Here is a 26,589-nt window from a genome sequence, read left to right as displayed (position 1 = left end):
CAAGCTGATCAGCTCATCAGCAAGCTCTGCAAGAGACTGATAACGATCCTGATTATTTGATTCAGGTTTGTCGGAGGAGGGAAAAATGGAAAACAAGCTGGATAGGGGCTCTCGAGGACCGGACTGGAGGAGGTGAAACTGAACTTTTTCCCCCCATCGAAGAAAATGAAAGCAATAGTATGGGAATACATATGCTACAGAAAAGTTAGATGGCCGCGGCTTAGAGGAGGAGGGCCAACCGACATGTAAAACATTGTTTGCGAAGGGTGGCTGCCAAGAGGTAATACCACCAATATGATTTGGCTTTTATACAAAATTAAAGGTTAGTAAATGCTGTCGTGAACGTTTTCCACCAGCTACCAGAGTTAACTCCTGAGTATTTAGTGTGTCTGGCGGTGGAAACTTTTTTTTTTTTTCTCTGGCAACTGTCTTGAGAAAGTGTGTGTATAATGTAAACATGACACGAGTCATAGAAACTCGAATTTAAGAAATTCACTGCCATCCCTCCCACTTCAAAAGGATGCCAATGCCAGGTAACAAGTTAATTTTAGGCATTTGAAGTAATTTCCTGTTGATTTTTTTTTTTTTATTGAGTCCTTTTCTTGTTGAGGCATTTACGGGTCACTTCTGTTGTTTTGGGGGCATTTCTGGGTACCTACCTGTTGATTTTGGGTTACTGAAAAGGATGCGACAATGTCCCCAAATGAATAGGAAGTAACCTGTAAATGCCCTAAAATGAACTAGAAGTGAATACTCAGATTTTAGTTCCATTGACGATGCTAGATGTCCAATAGAGTTAAATAAATTGGATGTCTAGTGCAGTCAATGGCAGCCTATGAGTGAATAAGGACAATTCTAATGGAAGATTTTGATAGCAACCAGTTTGTTCCCCTTTTTTTTTTTTTTTTTTTTTTTTTTAAAAAACAGTGACAACGATTTATCGACTCTTGGAGGAAACATATTGGTAACCTTTTGGGCTACGACGCTGAGGTTGCGGACAACGTACCGTATAACATATTAATCCCAAACTCTCACATTTAGTGCATGGCCATTAATAAAATAAATACAGACCATTAAAAGTCATACGGCAGACTGCAGTGATTTCCATGGCATGAAACACTGTCTGCAAATGTAATACTTACTGCAATTTTGTATTAAATTTAAGACAATTTAAGACCTTGATTATCCAGATTTTACATTTCTGACATTTTAAGGACCCGTGGGAACCCAATCCCTCCCACCTCGAATAGATTGGATGTCTACTAGCGTTGAACTCAATAAGCATGAAAAGAGTGGAAAGCTGACCTTTGCCCTCAGAGTCTTGATTTTTTGAGTCTTCGCTCTTGGCATCTGACGGCGAAGCAGAGTCTTCCGTACTCGGACTTTTCTTGTCGCTCTCGCCGTCCTTGGCGCCATCGGCTTCTCCGTTGGTGGCCTTGGCCGCCTCCGCGGGCTCCTCTGTCTTCTTCTTCTCCTCCGGCAGCGGCGGACTCTTGTCCTGGTCGTCGGGGATGGCGATGACCTGCCGGGACAGGGGGGAAAAAATCCACTCGAGTGAGTGAATTGTCGTTTTGGAGCACGGACGTCCGTTTTTTTACCTCGTTCCCGCTCTTGGGGGCGTCTTTTCCGTTCCTGTCCGGCTCGCCGTCTTTTTTCACTTCTTTGTCTCCGTCCTTGACGGGCTCATCGCTTTTTGATTCGTCAACTGGAAAGAGAGGAGTTAAAGCAAAAAAATAAAAACCAAAACACACCATTTTTAACTTTAAGTGTATTAAAAAATATATATATATATTTCTTTTTAATATAAAAACTAAGTAAAATACAAACTTGTTTTTATTAAAAAAATGGAATTCATTTTTGACTTTACTAATTGAAAAGGAAAAACAGTAAATATATTCACTCATTTTTCAAATTTAAAATATTTTACATAAAAATACAGAAATTTTATTTTATCAATTTTGCATTACAATGTTTTGTTTGTGGTTTGATTACAATTTTTCATTCATTCAACGAAGTAAATTGGACATTTATCGCCTTCAATGACACGTGAAGTGTTAAAAACAGGAAAATATATGCAATTACTTTTTAACATGTTCTTTGGGGGGGGGTTTCAGTATACCTGTAGCGGGCGTGTTGGGTTGCGTGTCTGCGGGCGTCCCAGTGGACGGCGTCTTTCCCGGCGAGTCGGGCTGCGCGGCCCTCTTGTTCTCCTCCAGTTCGGCCATCCACGGCAGCGACCACAGGCCGTTGACGTGCTCGAACTCTTGCACCTGAAAGCGACGCGACACGTTTAGACGACCCTGACAAACGCGCCTCGTCCATGTCGGCGTACCTTCTTCCGGATGAGTGACATGACGCCGATGCGGGTCAGCACATGTTGCCGCGACAAGCCTTCCCTGGGGACGCCGTCCGCGAAGGTCTCGGCGCCGTCGGCTCCGGGTTCGCACAGGTGACGCATGAACAGAGAGACATAAGCCCTAACAGAAGAAAATAAAACTAAATGGTGAGGATGGAAAGTTAACTCACAAATGAACAATTCATGACCCTTCATCACCCTTTAACACCAGATGTGTCAGCTGCAATACATTTACGAATATCATCTTTGAAGCCTCGTCACGCTGTAATTACATCAACCACGTGCTATTGGCTGGTCTCATTTGAAACCTCCTCGGCCCGGAAGACAACATACCCGCCCACTCCAAGCAATGGCATTTTTCTTTTGCTCCAAAAGGCACAAAAATGGAAATATTAAACATGTTTAAATAAAAAATACTATAAAAACAGTCAATTAAAATCGACGTTCTGCCATATTTGCCGTTTCTAATGCTTAGTAGCAACGCTGCGCACACCCAAAGTGACATGTGCGAGTGTTGACGTCATTGGCGCGAGAGCTTTCCATTGATATGATTGCAGAGCAAGCCCCGAAATCGAATCCTTCCACTTTGGAGCCCAGAATCAAAGGTTTGCGTCTTCACCTTTCACCGACACCGTATAAAAGGCGAGGTCATTCCGCAACACAAAAATTGCGTCTTGGTGTCGCAGAGTGGCCATGCAAACTGCCCCAAAGACTAAAAAATGTACATATACTTTTGAATTCATAATCTGATTGGATGTCAATGCGATCAATCCCGGTTAATCTCACATAATTGAAATGTATTCCATGAATTTCAAGTTAAAATACATATTTCTGTTGGCTGTTATAAAAATACCACTTTTGAATTCATTATCAAATTGTGTGTCTGACGGTGTGAAAAATCTCAGTTAATATAACACCATTAAAATGTAATCATTGCCCAGCCCCACAAAATAGACTCACTTAAATTAGGGCAGTCAAAATTATCTCATTAACGGTAATTTTTTAAAATTAATCACGTTAAAACATTTGACGCAATTAACGCACATGCCCCGCTCAAACAGATTAAAATGACAGCACAGTGAAATGTCATCTTGTTAATTGTGTTTGGAGTTTTGTCACCCTCTGCTGGCGCTTGGATGCGACTGATTTTATAGGCTTCAGCAGCCATGAGCATTGTGTAAGTAATCATTGACATCAACAATGGCGGGCTACTAGTTTATTTTTTTTATTCAAAATTTTACAAATGTTATTAAAACGAAAAAATTAAGAAGGGTTTTAATATAACATTTCTATAACTTGTACTAACATTTATCTTTTAAGAACTACAAGTCTTTCTATCCATGGATCACTTTAACAGAATGTTAATAATGTTAATGCCATCTTGTTGATTTATTGTTATAATAAACAAATACAGTACTTATGTACTGTATGTTGAATGTATATATATCCATCTTGTGTCTTTCCAGTCCAACAATAATTCACAGAAAAGTATGGCATATTTTATAGATGGTTTGAATTGTGATTACTTACGATTAATTAATTTTTAAGCTGTAATTAACTCGATAAAAAATTTTGATCGTTTGACACCCCTAACTTAAATCCTTGGCTGCTATTGACTGTGATGGACGTTCAATCCATTTGGACTGTGAGCGGACAAATTCTTTTATCCGGCCACTCTCTGTACAGGATTGGATGTCCGAAGCCGTCAATAGCAGTTATTGAGTTAACACGCACGAAGCTCTTACTTGAACTCCTTCTCCGATTTCCCTCGCAGGTCTCGGACCAACCACTGCGTGGTAAAGGCGTCTTGCGGCGGCATGCCGTAACGCATGACAGCGTTCAGGAAGGCCTTCCTCTGCCGCGAGTTGAAGCCCAACACCTGGGAAGCATTTTACATTAGTACTCGCGCCATATATCACTTGATGAAGTACCGAAATGCATATCCCTGGCTGGAAAAAAACAAGTGTTGCTCTATAAAAAACGAAGCAGAAGTCACTTCCTGTATTTTTCAGCTCTATCAAAACAGTCATGAAACAACCAAAATTCCTTCATGAAGCGAACTGTCGATCTGGGGTAAAAACAAAAGAAAGGAGACAAAGAGGCAAGTGTGAGAGAAGTGCACACCTCAATGTTGCCTCCCACCCTGGCCAGCAGGGGGGGAAGTGGCTTGTCTCTGTCGTTACGCAGGCCTTTCCTGTTGGGCCGCCGTGAATTGGCTGCGAGAGACAGATGGACAAATTCAAATAAAATGTCTCCATAAAGCCTGTTGCTGTCAAGATTTTCAATTATTCTTCCTTGCATGCTACGACTACCTTCCGATCGTTCGTCAAAGTCCTCGTCTCCCTCCTCAGAAGCCACAGAGTAATCCGACTGGCCGTCCGATTGGTCGTCCTGCCAGTCGGCTGATGGACGAAGAAAGAAAAAAAAAAAAAACATCATTAGCGAGAAGTCGGTGATGCACAGGACTAATAGGACTGCGACGGACGTCTCACCTCGGTCCTCCTGCGAGCCGTCGTTGTAGTTGACCTGCTTGCGTATGCGCTTGCCTTTGCCCAGGTTGCGGGCCAAGTCCTCCTGCTGCTGCTCGTAATGGTGGCGCAGCAGCTTTTCCCAATAGTCGGGGTCCACGCTCTCCTCTTGCTTGATGATCTCGCGTTGCACCTCCTCCTCCTGACGTGACGAGACTGAGGTCAAGCGCTCGCCTACTTTTTTAGAGCAATTCTGGACAACGCCGCTCACCTCTTCATCCTCATCTTTGACCACGTACTGCGCCACCTTGAAGGAGCTGAGGTACTCATTCATGCTCTGCAGCTCCGTGTCGTCGGTGGCGTCCTGGTTTCGGTCCAGCAGACGGTCGATGGCCTTGTCGTCGTAATGGATGACGCTGCTGTCCTCCTCCTTGTTCTCGCCTGAGAAGAAGGGCTCCGAATGAATTTGCCGGCGGGTCGGCGCTCGTGTCCGGTTCGCGGAGGCTTACCCTCGCCCTCATCCTTGAAGAGCTCCTCCGTTCCAAACTTGAGGATGTCGTCCAGTTCCTGCTTGGACATGGAACCAGTCTTGGAGCCCAGGCCGGGTCGGACCACCAAGTGGGTCAGCATCATCTTCTTTTTGGCCACCTGATGTGTGGAGGAAGGTGGAGTTACACATTAGCTCATTCCCTGCTATAGACGTCCAAATGGATAGGACATCCATCACTGTCAATGGTACAAAGCAGGCTTGCCATGATTAATCAACTAATCGTTTTTCAAAATAATCAATAGACATTTTGATAGCTACTTAATCTTCTCCTTTTGAAGCGGCCCCCCAAAAAAAAAAAAAAATTGTGCTGCAACGATTAATCGATTAAAGTAATTCAATTAGAAAAAACCTTCGAATCAAATTTTGCTTCCTCGAGTATTAGAATGGCATTGTAATGGTTTGTTTTGAAAGCGTTGGCATTTAGTTTTATTGAATTGGGGGGGGGGGGGGAAACACTGCCCTCTATTGGCAACAGTGAATATGACAACTTATTTAACATTGCTGAATCCAGCTGCTCCCTGTTAAGGCCAAAATAAGTTTTTGTTTCAGTTCAGTTTAAGTTTGTTGTCCCCTAAGAAGGGGAAACTTGTCTTACAGCAGGTAAGCATACAGATAACAGATAACACAACCACTCATACACGTACAATAAAATAACACAGACTAAAAATTTAAAATGCCATAGACAGTTTTGCATCTAAGTGCAAGAATTGTGCAAATTTAGCAACCGAATTGCACTGGGTAGGAAGGAGTTCTTTGTCCTATTTAACTTAAAACAAGGGAATCTGAATCTCCTGCCTGAAGGGAGGACCTCAAACGAGCGATGAAAGGGATGTTGTACACAATTCAGGATGTGTTTTGAGCCATTATGTTTTTTTAAATGCATTCGTAATTTAGTTTATAGGTATATTTAGCCACATTTTGTGGGAATATGTGTTTGAACGAATTAAGAGCATTGTCAAATAATAAATTACCATCTTACAGCATTTAAGTTAGCAGACTTTTGCTATCAAAGTTAACCAATTGTTCTTTTGTACTTGTAACCTCATTCATTTTTTTATACTGTTAACCTATTTTTACATGAAAGTGAAATTCTGCAAAGTTTGAAGAAACATTTGGGAATTTTCTTTTATATTTGCATTTAAATGCTCTTTTGAGAGTGCAATCCCCTAAAATTAATTCTGCAATGCAATAAGAGGCCAAAAATAAATACTCAATTATTCGTACCAGCTAGTTGATGAATCGACTACTAAAATAATCGATAGCTGCAGCTCTACTTTTATTCTCTCGTTTTTTTAAATTCAAAACTTAAACTTCAATAGCAATCAATGAGTTACCTGCGTGATCCTCTCCTCCACAGACGCCTTGGTGACAAAGCGGTAGATCATGACTTTTTTGTTCTGACCGATTCGATGAGCTCGACTGAAAGCCTAGAATTACACAAAATCAGACAATAAAAATGGATTAAAATGAACAACTAACGCTAACAATCAATTTGAATCAAAGCAAGTTTAGTGAACAAAATTAGCTGCAATTAAAAAAATTACGATAATAATACTATGAGTAGGATACGATTGGTACTACAAGGCCTACAATTGAAATTATTTCTTATGGCGTACTTGTATGTCATTGTGCGGATTCCAGTCCGAGTCGTAGATGATAACGGTGTCGGCGGTAGCCAGGTTGATCCCAAGACCTCCGGCCCTCGTAGACAGAAGGAAGGCGAACTGCTGAGCGCCCGGAGCTGAGGCGACACACCAATCATTAGGATCAAGCAGTCACATTCTTCAAATTAACTCAAATCGAAACTGCGTCCGATACCATTGAAGCGGTCGATGGCTTCCTGCCTCATCCCTCCCGTGATGCTGCCGTCTATACGCTCGTATTTGTAGCCCTCGTTCTCCAGGAAATCCTCCAACAGGTCCAACATTTTGGTCATCTGGGAACATGAAAATGGCACAGATTAGATCTGCTGAGTTTAAACCGGGCGCCCGAATCCAGTTCCGTTTTACCTGAGAGAAGATGAGTACTCTGTGTCCTCCGTCCTTCAGCTTCCTCATCATCTTCTGCAGCAACATCAGCTTGCCGGCGGCTTTGATGAGCGAGCTGCCGTCGTACATACCGTTGGGCAGCTTTGGGGCTTCCTGTCCGCGGAAGATTACGACGCGTTAAAGAGCGAAAATGGCTGGAAATTGGAAAAACGCTGCAGTCGTACCATGGCGGCTCCGGGGAAGAGGAAGGGGTGGTTGCAGCATTTTTTGAGATCCATCACCACGTTGAGCAGCGACACCTGGTTGCCGCCTCCTTTGGTGTTAAGCGCTTCAAAGTTTCGGGTCAGGATGAATTTGTAGTACTTCCTGTGAAAGCAACGCACTTACAAACTGACTGAATCCAGATGGTTTAAAGCCAAGCGGCCAATTATGTTTCTGCAAATGAGTTTTAACACAAGTAGACGTCAAATCAATATGGGTTGGATGTCAATCACCGTCAACAGCAACCAATGAGTTAAAATTTGCAGCCTAAAATTCGCCGTTTTAAATAGCCTGCCCCAAAATATTATTTTGCAAAATTGACTAACTTCTGCTGCGGACTGAGCTCCACCCGCACGATCAGCTCGGTCTTAGAGGGCATGTGCTTGAATACGTCGGCCTTGAGCCTCCTGAGCATGTGCGGACCCAGCATGTCGTGGAGCTTCTTGATCTGGTCCTCTTTGGCAATGTCGGCAAACTCCTCCAGGAAGCCCTCCAGGTTGCTGCGACACAATTGCCATTCAGTCGCCCGGAAAGACCGCCGGAGAGGTGTCGAGCGGCTCCCGCTTAGCTTACCTGAACCTCTCGGGCGTGAGGAAGTTGAGGAGGTGGAACAGTTCCTCCAGGTTGTTTTGTAACGGTGTTCCGGTTAGCAGCAGTCGGTGTTGCAGCGGGTAGTTGTTCAAGACTCGGAAAAACTGCGGGAGACCAGTTGGAAAGTCACCATGTGTTAGAATTAGTGTGAACACAGTTAACATTTATGCTTTCCTTAATATTGTTCGTCACCAGATAGGATACTTTCCGTCTAGTCCAGTATTTCTCAAATAGTGGGGCGGGCACCCCCAAGGGGGCGCAGAGCGATGCTGGGGGTGGCGCATGTGACCTTGGGAACATACTTTTTTGCCGTACTAGAATAAAGTGTAACTGCACATCCACTCAGTGGGTGGCAGTGCTGCTCTCATTTTCAGCGTGTGCGCAATATTTTTAAACCAAACAAGAGCACACAGCAAAGAGCGCTAGAAATATGAAAAGCTAAATCAAGAAAATATGACAAAGTGTACGTAGCAGTTGGCTTTGACTTTTAGTACAGTGGGAGCCGAGGAAAGACCAGTCTATTTACCCTAATTTTCGGACTATAAGCTGCTACTTTTTCCCCCTCATTTTGAATCATGTGGCTTTTAGTCCAGTGCGGCTTATTTGATGATTTATTTGGGTTAATAGGTAAAACTTTATTTGACAGTGGCATCATAAGACTGTCATAACAACGTCATAATTATGACATGACACCAATGGGCACTACTGAATGCTTATGACAGATGTCAATATGTGTCATATTATATCACTAACTCCATTTATGTCCAGCTCAGATCTTTTACGTCCATTCAAAAGTGAGATAATTTGCTGGATGACACTTACCGACATCTATTATAAGCATTCAATAATGCTTATGACAGTGTCATGTAATAGTTATGACAGTATTATGGCAGCACTATCCAAGAAAATGTTACCAAATACAATAGCTAGCAATTAATGAAACAACTGGAACAGTAACTGAAAAAATAATTAGCAGAGAACATGAATTTTGATTGCTATTTACATCTGTAGTGCCGCAATGCATGCTAGGAGGAATGCTGGATGACAACAGTGTTGACAGCAGGTGGCAGCAGAGGTTGACTGTCTCCCCCAAGGGAGCAGTGATGGCCAAATGAAGATTTTTGAAACAATGAGGCTTTGCAGCCAATTTGTTCAAAGCTTCATGGTGGTTCATTTGGTTTCATGACAGTCTTATAGTGCCTTTGTCAAATGAAGTGTTAGCAGTTAATATCTTTTGGTGTAAATATCCCATAATACAATGAGGACAACTGCGGCTTATAGTCAAGTGCGGCTTATCTATGAACAAATTCCGGTTTGGTGTCAAATTTGGTGGCTGGCAGCTTATAGTCAGGTGCGCCTTATAGTCCAGAAATTACGGTACTTTGTCTAAAAATGTTCGCTGCCACAGCAGGAATGATTTTTTTTTTTTTTTTTTCAGCAAAAAGGTGCCGAAAGAAAACCGAGCATTATCAGGCTTATTCTTTTATTTTATTTTCTTTATTACTGTGATAAAGCCCGCTTCCTTCGTAAAAGAGTTCAAGGTAGGCACAACGCTAATGCATAGCTACATCGCTACCGTCCTTGCCTGCTGCTCTCGCTCTTTGCTGACGTAATTGATGCATGAATTCCAATTTGGGAGACTTGACAGTTTAGACCGCCGCCACATTCTGGAAAATGTGGCCCAGATCGGATTCAAACGAAATACAAAAGTGACCCAAAACGGATTTGAATTTGTCCACTTTTATGCAATCTGTCCCATTCAGACTGTCAAGTTAATGCATCACTCGAGTCGGGGAACACGAAAAAATTGGAGAAATCGAAGAAAATACAGTAACTTTAAAAGCAATTTCAATGAGATAACCATAAAGTGATGGAATGTTGCAACAGTACCTTGGACTGGTTGTTCTTGAGTCTGTGGGCCTCGTCCACCACCAAACAGGCCCAGTCGATAGAGCCCAGGATGGCCATGTCGATGGTGATCAGCTCGTACGACGTCAGCAGTACGTGGAACTTAATGGACGAGTCTTTCTGTTGTGACAACCGGGAAAACAACAAAGTCAATTAATCAGGAAAGTGTTAAAGTGTTAAAAACGTCTCCGTTTGGGCGCCCACCTTCATCCTGGAGGCTTTTTTACCACCTCGGATGGCGTTGTCCTCGAAGGAGAACTCGTTCTCGCGGATAACGGCCCGGCTGTCTTTGTCCCCCACGTAGGTCACCACGTACATACCGGGGGCCCACATTTCAAACTCTCTCTCCCAGTTGATGATGGTGGAGAGCGGCGCGCTGACCAGGAACGGACCCTTGGAGTGACCCTGAAGTGTGGGAAGCCAGACTTAATATGTGTGCGTAACTTGCTCAAAAATTCATTAAAAAAAAGTTTGTAAAAATTATGTTTAGTACTATGTAACGCATATCGGATCGGTACACAGTGTTGGTAGATGATCCAAATTATGCGAGTAGGCATCTAACACAAAGTACTTTTCCTGAGTTTTTCCCATTTCAGCCTCCCACCAGCAGGTGGCAGCAGTCTTAAAGGCTGTGGTGAGTGACCATTGAAACTGAACTTTAATCTTGGCTGCCACCGAGGGCTTCCAGCCCTCCAATTCAAATGGATTGGACGTCTATCACCGTCACCGGGTAAACAAACCCACCTCTTTATAAAGAGAGTATAGGAAGACGGCCGTCTGGACCGTCTTGCCCAGCCCCATCTCGTCAGCCAAGATGGTGTCGGTGCCCTGCGCCCAGGAGAATCGCAGCCAGTTAAGGCCTTCCAGCTGGTAAGGGTGCAACGTTCCGCCCGTGCTGTCCAGGTACTCGGGCTGACGGTCGAACTTGATAGTAGGCTGCAGAAATACTGAGTAGTGAGCGAGTGGCAAGTCGAGGTCATCTGTTGCGCAAGCGTCTCTGCGTGTAAACATACATCTACGACGGGGTTCTCCGGAGGCCGGTCCAGACGTTTGACGCGGCCTTTGACCTTGATTTTCTTTCCCGGTTTGCCGTCGTCACCCAACATCAGTTCTCTGCAAATTTGGCGAAAGAGCCATTTCTATGACCAATTGCATAAATAATTGCTTTTGGCAGATGCTCTCGGGGTGCCCTTACCTGTGGTTCCAGTACTGCAGCTTGTAGGTGTCAAACTCGGGGATGTCCATGTCGTCCGCCTCCCAGGTGGCCTGATCGTACGGCAGCTCGCGCCACTTGATCAGGTAGTGCACGGTGTTCTTTCTGTCCACACTGCGGGCAATCGGAGAACAACTTTAGCAAACCGAGCCCCACATGTCACGACGAAGACTGATTCGTAAGGACCTGTGGTTGAGGATCCGATGAATCATCAGCCACTCCATCTTGATTCCAAAGCGTAGGTACTTCTCGTCCAGCTTGGCATACATGGGGTCCTTGTTCTTCCTCTTTTCGCTCTTGTCTTCCTCCCCGTCGCCAAAGTCGATGGGCGGCGGCTCGTCCATGTCGTTTTTCCTCTGGTAGTTCCTGAACATCACCTGGCAGTGGAGTTCCAGCTGGCGAATGGCATGCAATTTAATGAGTTATTTTCTTTTTTTACACCTAGTTTTTGTCCCATTTACCATAATTTTCGCACTATAAGGCGCACCTGACTATAAGCCGCCACCCACCCAATTTGGCACGAAAACCGCATTTGTTCTAGAGCTGAAACGAATACTCGAGTAACTCGAGTTTAAAAACTGATCCGAGTAATTTTATTCACCTCGAGTAATTGTTTATTTTGACAGCTCTAAGCATCACGTTTTGGTCGGACTACTTTTAATGCGGGACAACGCGCTGATGTCAAGTGCGTAGAGGAAGTAGAGGAAAAAAAAAAAAAAAACTTACTGCAACCGACAGCCGCTACAAACGACGCCGACGTTGCTAAATACAGTACTAGCCCGCACGATGCTACATTGGCAGCAGGTAGCGTCTGATGAGTCTCATAGAGATCACATGTATGTTGACCTAGATGCTTAATGAAAAACTCGGCCGCATCTGGGCAGCGTTAGTAAACAGCCACCATCTTAAAGCAGTACAGCGCTAAGCGCTAATGTAGACCACTAAGCGCGAATGTAGCGCGCTAAGCGCAAATAAAAAAGATTAACGTTACTGTACCTTGCTAACGTAACGTTAGCCCTGCAGAGGGCTAGGTTTCTATTAATTATGACCACTTTCAATGCGTGGCTAACGTGTCTTACATACAGGCTTTAACATAACATAGCGTTGTGGAGTGATCAGGGTGTAAAATAAAAACTCAATAATGCTAACTACCAATTTTAGCTCAGTAGTCATTGCTGGATAAAACACCAAGTAGCACTGGTCCCTAATGTGCTCCAATACAGCCTGTATCATACATTCATACATCAAAATGCTATCAGGACTTACAGTTTAGACTAACTTAAAACTTAATTAGAACTTAAAAATGGCTTGACACAAATAGAAATTCAATTGAAACACGTGGGAAAAAATCCTAACTTTTAAGTGATGTGTGTTATGAAGCGTAACGGCATTTTTAGGTATATATATATATATATATATATATATATATATGTTTTTTATAAGATCTAAAGGTTTTTTGAGTGAAAGCAGTGAATTAGTCTTTTTTTATTCGAGTTACATTTGAGATGCAATTGTTGGCCGTTTTCAACAATATACAGCAAAAATAAAGACATTGATTGACTGAAAATGGTTCAAGATTAGATGAAATGTCTTGTTTTTGTCATGTATATTTATAATTGCTCTTCATCTAAAAATATATTTGTTTTATCCGATTACTCGATTAATCGATAGAATTTTCAGTCGATTACTCGATTACTAAAATATTCGATAGCTGCAGCCTTAATTTGTTCATCGATAAACTGCACTGGACTATAAACCGCAGCTGTCCTCACTATATTATGGGAAATTTACAACAAAAAATATTAACCGGTAACACTTTACTTGATATCATATGACTGTCATAAGACCAAATGAACAACCATGAAGCTTTGCAACCAAATGGTTCAAAGCTTCATTGCTTCAATAAGCTTCATTTATCCATCACTGCTCCGTTGAGGGAGACAGTCAACCTCTGCTGCCCGCTGCTGTCAACACTGTTTTCATCCAACATGCCTCTTAGCTTGCATTGCGGCGCTACAGATGTAAATAAAATAAAAAATCATGTTCTGTGCTAATTATTTCTTCAGTTACTGTTCTAGTTGTCTCATTAATTGCTAGTTATGGAAATTGGTAACACTTTATTTGAAAGTGGGGTCATAAGACTGTCATTAGATAATCATAATTAACACATGACATTGTCATGAGCATTAATGAATGCTTATAACAGATGTCATTTTGTGCCATCCGGCAAATGATCTCACTTTTTCATGGATGTAAACGATCCGAGCTGGACATAAATGGAGATGATATAATTTTCCAGATGACACTTCATGACATAAGCATTCAGTAATGCCTATGTTCGTGTCATGTCATAATTATGACGGTCTTATGACAGTCTTGTGACGACGCTCTCAAAGTGTTATCTATTAACCCAAATGAATCAACAAATAAGCCACGCTGGACTATAAGCCGCAGGATTCAAAATGAGGGGAAAAAAGTAGCGACTTATAGTCCGGAAATTACGGTACTATAACGGAGTATTAGGGTCCACCAAAACAGAAAAAAAGGACTGTACGGTGCAGCTGATTTAGCCTCTACGTACTTTACATTACGTAATATCTGCTGATACAGTGTGGCTAATTTCACGCAATAGCGTACCGCACGAATGCCATTTTTAAGACCGCAAGGCTGCGTGACGTCACCATCGTAAACCAGAAGGTGTTCAACATAGGAGCGTGCTCACATACAACCCATGCTAGTACTGCTCGTGTTCTGCAGGTAATCTTTCAAAAAAGAACATACCGAGTAAACACTGCTGCTATGGAACTTGTAGAAACGACTCTAGACATTACGACAAATGAAGGTTTTCTTCATACGTTTCCCGAAGCCATGTGCATTATATAGCACTTAAGCTAGCAGACTTTTGCTGTGCTAGTTAGCCAAAAGCGCACCGCATAAATATTATCTTTAGACTGTGACGTCACCATCGTAAACCGGAACTGGGTCAACATAAACGCACCCTCGCATACAACTCATGTTAATACTGCTTGTTTACTGCCGGTAATCTTTCAAAAAAAGAACATACCGAGTAAACACTGCTGCTGTGGAACTTGTAGAAACGACGAGACATTACGACAAATGAAGGACGTTTTCTTCATACGTTTCCCGAAGCCAAAAAATGAACAATGGATCAACTTCTGCGGACGTCTAAAAGACCAGTTTAATGCCACCAAGGTGAAGCCATTCACCTTCATGTACAGTAAACATTTTGTTGGGGGCGATGGTACTACAGAGGACGAAGAGGTAAGCAATTTTGATATTTTTACTTATTTTTTAGCATGGCGTGTTCGTTGGCTGTCACTGAGTAGCATTTGCGATCGCTACACAAAAATAGCAATGTAAGAAATAGAGACGTAACACAAATAGAGTATATAATATATAAAAGACAGGGCATATGGTGGTAAATGATAGCTTGTTCAATTCAATAATCAGAATTTGGATGTTTGTGAATCGTTCTCGAATCTTCCACGGCCGAATCGCGAATAATCTAAGAATCGGACATTTCGCACGCCTCTGCTATTTACATGCATCTAGCATGAGGGACAAACGCAGGTTTCACCCCCCTAGCAACAGTTGCTAACATAATGAATATTAATGAGCAAAGGTGACGTGTTACGTACGGTACGCTATGAGCTGCTACATACTTCATGTAGCGCTGAATTGCCTCAGTTAAAATGAACAAATGAATTGGGAGCTATGACGAAGTATTAGTATATATCCTTATACTGATTACAATTTTATGTTGACCCCAAAATGTATAGGAAGTGACTCAAAACCAACAGGAAGTCACCCGTAGGTACGTAATCTAAAATTAACAAAGAAGTTACCCAAAATTAACTAATTGTCTGCCATTGACAATGATCGACAACCAATTCATTTCAACTGGGAGGACCAGTTGTGAATGTTCATTTTTCAATGCCATTGACTGCTCAAATCTTTTTGGACTGGGAAGGGAATATTAACATTTGTTAATTTGCACACCCCCCCCCCCCCCCCCAAGTCCAAAGGGATTGGGTTTCTAGTGCCATCAATGGCAGCCCACGAGTTAACAAGAAAGTTTGTTTTTTTTACCCCGTTTTGACACCCACCTGCAATTCGGTGACCCAAGAGCAGTGCCAGTAGGACAGGTTTGACCACTTGGCGAAGAACTCTCGCTCGGGCCGCCCTGCCAGCGGGGCGGGGTCGGGCGCGTCCGCCGGGAGGTCTGGCGGTCGAGGCACCGGCGTCGGCGGAGGAGGTTCTCCCCACTGCCATGTCAAGATCCTCTGGACCTTCCCCTTCATCGGTGGGCACTACATTTTTAAAAAAGTAATAAGGGGACAATATTTACCATTTATTTTTGCTTCTTAAATTAAGTGGTGGCCTTAGTTTGGACAGGCACAGGTTTTCGCGCACTCACCAGGCAGCGCGGGCAGATCCACTCTCCGTTGGGGATCTCGGGCAGAGGCGGGTTGAGGCAGTGTATGTGGTAGGATGACGGACACGAGTCGCAGCACAGCAGTTCGCCTCCGTCCTTGCACACCCGGCAGAACTCCATGTGGTGGTCATCCTCCTCCATCTCCCCGCCGTCGGCGGTTTCCTCCTCGCCTTCCGAGGGCTCCTCCCGCGCCTCCCATTGGATGCCCTCCTTTTCCTGGAAAGCGGCGGCAACGCTGGCATCGGGCGTCGGCGGGAGATCGAGGATGGGAGAAAGGTGCTTCTACTCACGCAGTGCGGGCAACTCCAGGTGCCCTCTGGAGCTTTCTCCATGTCGGGGTCCAGGCAGACCATGTGGTAGGCTCGCGGACATGTGTCGCACAGGATGATCTCGCCGCCCTGCTGACACACCTCGCAGTAGTCCTGGTGGTCCGTCTCGTAGCCGTCGGCGTCCTCGGCTTTGGCAGAAACACAAAAGCTCACTTTAGAATGAAAGAAGAGACTTTCTTTTGTCTCGACGTTACCTTTCTTCCTCTTGGGCTTGGCCTTGGACGAAGGCTTCTTTTTGCTACGAGAGCTGCGACTGTTGGAGCCTTCCGAGACAGAAACGTTGTTCACGCTGCCGTCCTCAAAGTCGCTGTCCACATCGGGCTCGTCCTCCTCGCTCTGAAACCAAAACACCTTCAATTAGAGTGCTTTATGCTAACTTGGCCTCTTGGGAGTCAGGAGACAAGTAGCTTTTGTGGACCCATATATAATTATAAAGTGCTAAAACATTAACCATTTTAAAGGCGGTACTTATTTCTCAACAAGCCCATACAACACACAGCTGACCTTGAGATACTCTTTCACAAGAAGGTGCAAATCATTATCTGTTTCAAAGGCATTACTCATTTCTCTCAACAATACAATAAATTTTACACAGGTGGAATGAATTCCACATTTTCTGGAAACAAACAAAGTGTCGATAGAAATAAGGCTTCTTTTAACCACTCTACTTTTCACAGATTTCTGTATTATTTCGCATGTTTGTAGTGTTACCGCTGTACTTAATACTGGTTTCAAACATTCTGCATCTGGAGTAACTTATGTACACCACCAAACAACCCACAACTTGAAATGGAAATACATATTAGCAAAGTCGCTAATAAGGGAGTACCAAAAAAAAAAAAAAAAAAAAAAAAAAAAAAAAAAAAAAACGATTATTACGTGCATCGCGATTCCACACGTGACGATTCGATTACGATTCATAAAGGTTCAAAAATGATGATTTTCACTCATAACTTAACTCTTTCACTCCCAGCCATTTTCACCAGAGCAAGGCCCTTCGCTCCCGGCCGTTTTTTCTGGATTTAGACTGATTTTGCAAGGCCCACAGAAAATTCTGTTCTATTGCTATATAAACTTTGAACCCACCAAAAGAAAGATTGGACTCTCTTCTTTCAGCAGAAAAAAAGTAAGTTCGTATCTTTTTCCATTCTTTAGAAATCAGCATCAGAAAATAGCTTAGTTTGAGCAATTTTCCAATTTCTGATGAAAAAACGGAGAAAATGAGCTTTTTGTAAACGCATACATTTCAAACATAACTTTGACTTTAACAAAGCTATTTTTTGCATTAGTTACATCCCAAACATCTGAATAATGTTTTCCTTTTACAAAATACTATGAACAACCAGACAAATAGAGCTTTAGATAGAATAGTAACAATTTATTCACACACAACGACTGAGAGATGACGGTTTGTCGCAGAGATGACGCCGTTGTCGCCACGTCAGCTGTGTAAACTTTTCCCTCATCGTTGTCTGTCTCACAAAGATGGATTATTTTTGCATTTCTGCGGGGTCTGCTAGGCGAGCCGCTCCACGGGGGGTTTCACTCGTTTTGCACGATCGTCCAGCGCCTGGTGTCCCAGGCGTCCTCTCGTTGTTTTGTCCGGTCGGAGCGCCGCCTGGGCTCAATCCGCCAGCGCTTTGACAATGCTGGCCGGCCGTTCACTGCTGTTGAATCGGCTTGTCTAGTCTTCCAAAATGCGCTACTGCCCTCCAGTGGCCAGTTTTATTGCTTTAAAATTGGTTTGGAGCGTTTTTCTTTGTTTCTCAGATACAGCGGAAGCTATATATGCTTCTTATAAAAAAAAAAAAACGCAAAAGACGTATAAATGCGGTTGTGGGACAGTTGAGCATTTAAAAATAAAACGTATTTATACGGTTCCGGGAGCAAATGAGTTAATGACAACCGGTCGTAGCATAATGAAATTCAAGACACGTCTGCCACCTGGACACCTTTAACGGACGCACGCACATCGTTATGATGGTTGCTGCCGGTTACTCAGCGAGAGATTTACTCCTTTTCAAAAGACTGGAAAATAAATTTGTGTATGAGACAGGCAGGTATGAGACGGGCGTTCGCGCGAGTTATTTTTCAGACCCAGAGGGGAAGAGAGAGTTCGTTGCTCCTTGTCTTTCAGTTGTGCAGCAGTAGTTTCAAGTCGTGTCAATTGAAAAATCTCCTGAGTGTGTTGCTAAGACCCGTGTGCATACAGTGGGGAGAACAAGTATTTGATACTGCCAATGGAAAAACCCATTGGCAGTGTATCAAATACTTGTTCTCCCCACTGTATATATAAGAGGAGAGTAAACGAACCCTCTTGTACTGTTTAGCCGTTACTGTTGTTGTTTTTGAGATGTTAATAGTTAGCGCCGAGCACTAAGCTAATTAGCTAATTCGCCAACGTGTATTTCATATGCAGAACGTGTAAAACCATGATCAAGTACAGCGGTAACACTACAAACATGCGAAATAGTACAGAAATCTGAAAACATTAAAAGTAGTCGGTTTCCAAAAAATGTGGAATTTATTCCACCTGTGTAAATTTTATTGTATTGTTGAGATAAATAAGTACTCGTTTTAAAATGGTTAATGTTTTTGCACTTTCTTGTAAAAAATAAAAAAGCAGCTTAAAGGCAGCTTTTTGTTGTATGGGCATGTTTCCATCGTTCCTGTTGAATCATTAGAATATTAAAAAAAAATAATGGACATAAATGTGTTTGCCTACTTTATTAATTAGTAATGTAGGATGCATCGATAATCGTGATCATCGTCAATACTGAGATCATTGTTCAATGATCGAATCTTAGCCTTCTGAATCGTGATCGAATCGAGGGGTGCCTAAGATGGCACACCCCTAGTCGCTAATTAGCATAGCGCTCGGCGCTAACTAGTAACGTCTCAAAAACAACAACAATAAAGGCTAAACAGTACAAGAGGGTTCGTGTACTCACCTCTTATAGATGCACATCGGCTTGAACCTACTGCTGGACAACTGAAAGACAAGGAGCAACGAACTATCTCTCTTCCCCTCTCGCGCTAATAAATAACTTGCGCACAGAAGCGCAACAGCTGGGTCCCTGCCTGTCTCACACACAAATTTATTTTCCAATTTTTTGAAAAGGAGTAAATCTCTCGTTCGGTAACCGGCAACATCCATCATACCGTTGTGCGTGCGTCCGTTAAAGTGTCCGGGCGGCAGACGTGTCTTGAATTTCCTCCCACTACGAGCGGCTGTCATAAAGCTATTAGGGAAAATCATCGTTATTGATCATTTATTAATTGCAATCGAATTGTCACGTGTCGAATCGCGATGGAATTTAATAATAGATTTTTTGGCACTCCCTTACCAACAACTGCATTTACCTTTTCTGAATTAAAAGATGTATTATTTTGAGAGTAAACTCACATTTCAGAAATTTGCTCCTAGTCCGGCTTTCAACCATGGGCTTGAATATTACTACAATACAACAATCTCCCTTGATTAAAACTTTATTTCCCTAACAGACTAAAGGTTTTTCCATTTTGCAAACATTATATTAAATTGTTTTTATTCTTGTGTAGGAGCTAAATAATACTTGCCGATGATCGTTTCCTCTTGCTGTTGAAGCCTCCCAACTTGATCTTGAGCGGCGCCACTTTCTTAGTCTTGGCATTGTTCTTCTTCTCTTGCGGTTTGGACGCCGCTTTTGACTTTTTGCGGGCGTTTGGACCTGCGCAACCCGAAAAAAAAAAATCTGCCGCATTAGGCATGCGCAGCCAACAAGAACAAGAGCTTCTACAACTGACCTTTGCCTTCCTTCGTTTTGGCTTTTCGGAGGGGAGGCGCAGGGGGCTGCTCTGGCTCTTCCGGGGCGGGCGGCGGCGGGGCGGCCTCGGCCACCATGTTGTCCACGGCGGCGGGAACATTGGCCGTGGCCAGGGCGGCGTTGGCAGCGGCCGCTCCTCTCAGAGGGTTATTGGTGCTGAACTCTCGCCATTTGGCGCCGAGAACCATCATCATTTTGGAAACGGCGATTTTGGGGTTCTTTCCGGCAATAAGCGGCCTGAAGATCATTAAGGTTAGGCCCTGATGGATTGGACGCTAAAAGTCGAGGCTGCGAGGGTCTACCTGACGAATTGACTGAAGGCTTTGTAGTTTGTTAGCGAACGATAGTCCTCTTCGGTGAAGATGTGATCGATGTCCTCCATGCCCCAGTTCTCCAGCAGCTGCGATGATGATTTGGGTTCCTGTGGGAAACCATCCATAAATCATTTAACGCTCAAATACTGAAAATTTAAGGGACAGTGGGCATCTATTCAAAAGTTAGCATTACCATTAACCCATGTTCTGTTGCAACAGGTAACAGTATGTGTTGTGGTAGACTGTAATAAACGTCTAATGCATTTCATTTAAAATGGATTGGACATCTATTCCCATTAACAGAAGCCAATGTGTTAACCTATGTGTGGTCACAAAACAAAAACTTTCCCAGAGCAAAATGCATATATTTATTTGAATTTATTTCTTTTTACTCTTGTTTTTACGGAGCCCCTAAAGTGACATTGACATAAATAAAATTTAAGCTATCTGGTGCACACCAGAAACAAACTTGTAAACATTAACATTATATGGCATTTAAGTTAGCTGACTTTTGCTATGTAAGTTAGCCAACTGTTGTAAACATTAGCATTATATAGCAATTTAAGCTAACTGACTTTTGCTATGCAGGTTAGCCAACTGTTGTAAACATTAGCTTTATATAGCATTTAAGCTAAGGGGCCTTTGCTATGGAAGTTAGCTAACCGTTGTAAACAATAGCATAATACAGCATTTAAGCTAGCAGACTTTTGCAATGCAAGTTAGCCATTAGCGTACCGCAAGAATATTATTTTTAGACCGTGACGTCACCATCATAAACCGGAAGTGGGTCAACATAGAAGTGCCTTCGCATACAACCCATGTTAGTACCGCTTGTTTTCTGCGGGTAATCTTTCAAAAAAAAAAAAAAAAAAAAAAAAAAAAAAGAACACGCCGAGTAAACACTGCTGCTATGGAGCTTGTAGAAACGACTCTAGCTATTACAACACATGAAGGCCGTTTTTTCATACGTTTCCCGAAGCCAACAAAAAAAAAAACAAAAAAAATTGTGAACAATGGCTCAATCAACTTGTGCGGACGTCCAAAAGACCAGTTTAACAATAGCATGGTGAAGTCATTCACCTTCATATACAGTAAACATTTTGTTGGGGGCCATGGTACTACAGAGGACGAAGATGAAAGCCATTTTGATATTTGTACTTATTCTTTAGTGTGCCGTTTTGCCGTGCTGCTTCTGTCTGACAATGAATGACATGAAAAAAATTAAAATGGTATTTGACTGCCATTGTTGATACCTTTTCTGTTGTAAAGAAACAACTTTAGTAAGAGGGAAGTGTAAATAAATTAATAGAATTAAGATTTGTTATGAAAAAAAAAAAAAAAAAAGCATTCGTTGGCGGTCACCGAGTAGCATTTGTGATCGCTACACAAAAATAGCAATATAAATTACACTCAAGAACGCTCAGAGACGCAAGACAACCAGAGGATATAATGTGTAAGAAAAACTGAGCGTATGGTGGTAAAGGATAGCTTGTTGAAACAGGAGAATGTCATCGTCAGTGGCGTAAGGCAACGCACACAAGAAAAAGGTGTTGCTAAAAAAAGCTACCTCTGGATCAGGTTGGCCATTTTTCAGCGCTCGACACTAAAGCCATCTCTTTAACTGATCATATGCATGTTCTTTCACATATTTACCAGGGAATTTCGCACCAGGTCCATCGTTTTCGGACAGAAATGGTAGGTTTAGCTCAGTAAACATCACGTTCTTCCACTATTTACATGCATCTAGCATGGGGGACAAACACAAGTTTGACCCCCTTAGCAACAGTTGCTAACGTCATGAATATTAATAAGCAAAACTGACGTGTCGCGTGCGGTACGCCATAGCAAACGTACGCTAGCTTAAATACTATGTGACGCTAATATCCACCAGATAGTTTCAGGTGCGCAACAGATTGCTTAGATTTATTCCTCTTGATGTACCTTTAGGGGCTCCGTATGTTTTCAATTTATAACGTTTTCATGATATATGTAGTATTCAATTATTTGAATTCATTTTATTCTGATTTATATTTTTATCACTCATGGCTTTGATGCGTTTTTCAATTTTTTTTTCTTCATTTATTAACATATTTTCCCCTAAAATGGATCCTTCAATGAATTAATTTGTTTTGTATAAATTTATTCATATATTTCTTTAAACTGCCCGTTGCAAAATGCATGCGGGCGACACGAATACTAGAGCTGGGAATCTTTGGGCACCTAACGATTCGATTACGATTACGATTCAGAGGCTCCGATTCGATTATAAAACGATTACTGATGCATCCCCCTCCTTTTTCTTTTTTTTCTTTTTTTTTTAATATTGTGTACATTAGTTCCAAAATTATTCAAAAATCCTCTTAGGCTAAACCAAACTACTATTTCAGTATCAAGTTAACATATAACAGTAAACAAATACACAAAAATAACAGTAAATAAAAAACTCCAGTCCCCAGTCCGTATTAGCAGCTCTAAACTACATTCAATTAATTTAATGTTGTGAATCAACTGTTACAGTTGTTAAAATTGCTGCCGTTATTCCATAATTTCCCTTCTGTCTACTTTTGTCAAAGTTTTAACACTATTTCATCATTTAAAGATTGATTCAAGACAAGATTCTGCCGATTTAGGAGTATTTTAGATAAAAAGTTAATTAGGTTCGCTGCAACAGAGCCTTCTAGAGAGGTCTACTGCTTTAAGATGGCGGCTGTTTACTTGCGCCAGAAAGTGTCATTTCGCATCTCTGTTCAATAATACATGTTTTAACACGGACGTCGTCTAACATTTTGCATCTAGTTCTACATATATATGATATCTACTGTAGCCGTATGTTTGTAGCAACTAGGTGTTGTTTGTAGCGGCTGTCAGCCGCAGTCAGGTGTGATTTTTTTTTTTTTTAATCTAGCGCAGACATGTCCAATGTCCGGCCCGGGGGCCAAATGCAGCCCGTGGTCAAATTTCATCCGGCCCCCACCCTGACCCTCTACTTCCAATTTTCTAAAATGGCGACAATCAACAAAAAAAGTTGACTGTGACGGCCGACGCTTCAAGGATAGGTGGAAATTGGACCATTTCTTCACTAAAATATGCAACAACTATGTCTTGCCTCATTTGCAAAGAGACAATCGCTGTTTTTAAAGATTTCAATGTGAGGCGATATTAACAAACAAGACACGCTGACATGTACGACAAGATTACAGGGAAGATAAGCAGCGAGGAATTAAAGCAACTTGAAGCTAGTTTGATTTCACAGCAGTAGTATTTCGCAAGAGCCCGAGAGTCGAAAGAGAACGCCGCAAAGGCTAGTTGCGAGGTTGTTGAAATTATTCATTCAAAAAATAATAAAGCAAATGTGACACGCTGAATGGCTCGCTAAATTTTGCTTAAATATATTGTTCTACGTAAAGGACGTCAGCCAAGGTCGGCCCCCCACATTTTTACCACGCCAAATCTGGCCCCCTTTGCAAAACGTTTGGACACCCCTGATCTAGCGGCATGAGTTGAACATGATATTCACTCTCGGTCTGTTCCTCACTGCGTCCCAAAGACCGCGCTGACTGTGTTTTACTTCTGCTTTACCTGGTATAATTCAATAATCGGAATTTGGATATTTGTGAATCGTTCTAGAATCTTCCACGGCCGAATCGCGAATAATCTAAGAATCGGAAATTTTGCACGCCTCTAACTAATACTATAGTTGAATGTCAAGTAGGGACCACAGAATATTGCAAATGGCACCTAAGCCACAAGTTTGAGACCCCTGTTCTATTGAATGTATTAAAATAATCAAATGGTTAATATACATTTTTTTTTACTTTGAAAACAACCATAACATTTTTTTCTGTTAGGATTTGACAGACAAAACCCATGGATTGAATCAATAATTCATTCATGTTTTCTCCATTTTGCAGCACTGTCATTTTATCATAATTTAATGTTGTTGTAGAAATGGACAAATTAGAATGGAGGGCCTCTCTACAAATAAAATGTTTTTGTAACCTGAATGGGGGGGGGGGGGGGGTTATAAAGAAAAAGAGGGTCAAGAACACAAAACAGTGCGCTTTGGTGGCAGACATGTTGCCATGGAAACTGCATATATGCAATACACGCCCCAGACACGCATGCAACACCCCCCACCCCCGCCTCAGAGTTAGTGCCATTAAGAAGGAGCTCCCCAATTGGCTGGCCGGGTTCTTTGTTTAACCATCTCTCATATCGCAACCGTGACAGGTGAGACTAAGAAGGAAAGGAAAAAGGCCAAGTTAGCTTCCTAAATCTGTGACATTTTTCACTTTTGCCATGCTAAGATTTCGAACAGGTTAACACACCAATTTTGATTTTTAACACTTAATAGGGCACTTATTGGCTCCCGTTGACGGTGCCAGATGTCAGTCAGACATTCGACATCTACTGCCTTCAAATCCTGCCAATGAGTTACTGTAATTTTCGGACTATAAGGTGAACCTGACTATAAGCTGCCACCCACCAAATTTGACACGAAAACGACATTTGTTCATTGATAAACCGCACCGGACTCTAAGCCGCAGCCCTCCTCACTGTATTTTGGGATATTTACACAAAAAGATATTAACCGGTAAGACTATTTGACAGCGGTGTCGTAAGAAGGTCATAATTATGACATGACACCATCCTGAGCATTAATGAATGCTTATGACAGATGTCATTGGGTGTCATCCGGCAAATTATCTCACTTTTGAATAGATGTAAAAGATCTGCACTGGACATAAATGGAATTAGTAACCAAATTTGACCGATGACATCTAATATGAGAATATCAATGCCCATGACAGTGTCATATCATAATTTTGACGGTCACATTTAAGCCTGAACGATATATCGTTTAAACATCGCCATCGCGATGTGCGTGTGCGCAATAGTCCCATCGCAAGCACGTGGGATAGTTTTTTGATCCACATACGCCTCACTTTCTGGTCTGCGCACAGCCTCCTACCCTCCCTCTCCCAGCCTTTTGATCCTCTCAGTCACTGCGGCACAACGATGGCTTTGATCTGGCCAAAGAAGCAGACTTCGCACGGGCATCTGTCAATCATCGTTTAACTTGTTAAACAGTTGCAAGGAAGCCGCGCTGGAGTGAATGTGTGTACTGTGGGGACGTTGGAGACATTTAAATGCCAGAAGTGATCATGAGGAGTTTGAAATTTCTACATGATACTTCAACGGTCACAGCTAAAGAAGATAAACAGAAGCATTTAATAAAGCCAAGCATTTATCTGCTACGGTACTTTATTCTTGTTCAAAAATGATTTGGTTGGACAGTTATGTTTAAAACTTATCATAATTATGACATTTTAAGTGCTTAAAAACCATTTATTTATATACATTTTTTAAATATCTTTGGGGGGAAAAGTGAGGAAAAAAAACATGTCTTATATGTATCTCTTTCCAATGCTAAATCTGAATACCGTAAATACATTGGGCACAAAAAACACACACACAAAAAAAAATGGGGGGGTGCGCTACTTCTTGGTTTTTCACTTATCGCGGAGGGTTCTGGTCCCCATTAACTGCGAAAAACAAGGGATGACTCTACACTGTGGTGATGGTGAGTCATCTAAAGTCTTTCCAAACAGCTATTTAAGTCATCTTGTGAAAATTTCTTGAAAAAAATATACATTTTTTTAAATATCACAATATAATATCGCAATATATCGCAAACCCCAAAAAAATCGCAGCAATAGTTTTTTCCTTTATCGTTCAGGCCTAGTCACATTACAGTCTTATACACCACTGTCCAAAACGAAGAAAAAAAAAAAAAGAAAAAAAAAATCACTTATCAATGTCGGCACCGTTTTTGCCTTGTATCCCAAATTTACCCCAGTTTCCTCATTATATCATTAATACTAAAGGTCGATAAAACAGTCAGCAGATATATCCGCCCAATAAACAGCATATGGACTTTTTTCAAGATCCGCCATTGGCCAATATAATAGAAGAACTTATGATAGCTTTTTGGGTGCTGGTCTTAGATCAACCAATATGTTGGCAGGCTAATATAGCAGGCAGATATCTGAACGTTCAAGATCGCCCGATATCATAGGATAACTGTTGTGTTCACTGTTTGGGTTTCTTATAATGGGTCAATCGAAATATTGGCCGGCCGATTGATGGACATTTTTCAAGATTTTTCAAAAAAGTTGAACGTCTAATGTAAGAAAGGCGAGAAAAATTGAACATCTAAAATAAGAAAGGCGAGAAAAAAAAAGGGAAAAAGCATATCGGCCTCAAATATCAACTAACAAAAATCAGGTCTAGACATCTAAACCAGCTGATTTTTTTTAAAATCAGTATTGGCACCGGTCTTTGAAAA

General features: G+C 42.0%; 1 protein-coding gene across 2 annotated transcripts in view; it reads right to left on the bottom strand.

Annotated features, from left to right (window-relative positions):
• Window positions 1-26,589, bottom strand: part of chd4a (chromodomain helicase DNA binding protein 4a) — a 40,170-nt gene that overhangs the window by 8,199 nt on the left and 5,382 nt on the right. The window contains exons 5-34 of one of the 2 annotated variants that reach the window (XM_057827657.1): window positions 20,229-20,347; window positions 19,907-20,163; window positions 19,700-19,830; window positions 16,315-16,456; window positions 16,082-16,248; window positions 15,774-16,007; window positions 15,463-15,666; window positions 11,522-11,730; window positions 11,318-11,449; window positions 11,136-11,235; window positions 10,867-11,058; window positions 10,327-10,527; window positions 10,105-10,242; window positions 8,197-8,318; window positions 7,950-8,123; window positions 7,587-7,728; window positions 7,384-7,515; window positions 7,193-7,310; window positions 6,991-7,115; window positions 6,709-6,801; window positions 5,334-5,472; window positions 5,096-5,265; window positions 4,849-5,026; window positions 4,669-4,758; window positions 4,481-4,572; window positions 4,102-4,235; window positions 2,333-2,477; window positions 2,120-2,270; window positions 1,599-1,705; window positions 1,306-1,522 (exon numbers count right to left, since the gene is read on the bottom strand). In XM_057827657.1, the coding sequence (XP_057683640.1) occupies window positions 1,306-1,522; window positions 1,599-1,705; window positions 2,120-2,270; window positions 2,333-2,477; window positions 4,102-4,235; window positions 4,481-4,572; window positions 4,669-4,758; window positions 4,849-5,026; window positions 5,096-5,265; window positions 5,334-5,472; window positions 6,709-6,801; window positions 6,991-7,115; window positions 7,193-7,310; window positions 7,384-7,515; window positions 7,587-7,728; window positions 7,950-8,123; window positions 8,197-8,318; window positions 10,105-10,242; window positions 10,327-10,527; window positions 10,867-11,058; window positions 11,136-11,235; window positions 11,318-11,449; window positions 11,522-11,730; window positions 15,463-15,666; window positions 15,774-16,007; window positions 16,082-16,248; window positions 16,315-16,456; window positions 19,700-19,830; window positions 19,907-20,163; window positions 20,229-20,347 (4,555 nt within the window). Of the gene's footprint in view, window positions 1-1,305; window positions 1,523-1,598; window positions 1,706-2,119; window positions 2,271-2,332; window positions 2,478-4,101; window positions 4,236-4,480; window positions 4,573-4,668; window positions 5,027-5,095; window positions 5,266-5,333; window positions 5,473-6,708; window positions 6,802-6,990; window positions 7,116-7,192; window positions 7,311-7,383; window positions 7,516-7,586; window positions 7,729-7,949; window positions 8,124-8,196; window positions 8,319-10,104; window positions 10,243-10,326; window positions 10,528-10,866; window positions 11,059-11,135; window positions 11,236-11,317; window positions 11,450-11,521; window positions 11,731-15,462; window positions 15,667-15,773; window positions 16,008-16,081; window positions 16,249-16,314; window positions 16,457-19,699; window positions 19,831-19,906; window positions 20,164-20,228; window positions 20,348-26,589 lie in introns of both variants that reach the window. The other variant, XM_057827656.1, reaches the window with a different exon arrangement.

Source organism: Corythoichthys intestinalis, chromosome 22 (assembly GCF_030265065.1).
Source record: "Corythoichthys intestinalis isolate RoL2023-P3 chromosome 22, ASM3026506v1, whole genome shotgun sequence".
NCBI lineage: Eukaryota > Metazoa > Chordata > Actinopteri > Syngnathiformes > Syngnathidae > Corythoichthys > Corythoichthys intestinalis.
Note: the sequence above shows the minus strand (reverse complement) of the source record. Positions and strands in the feature narration are given on the sequence as shown.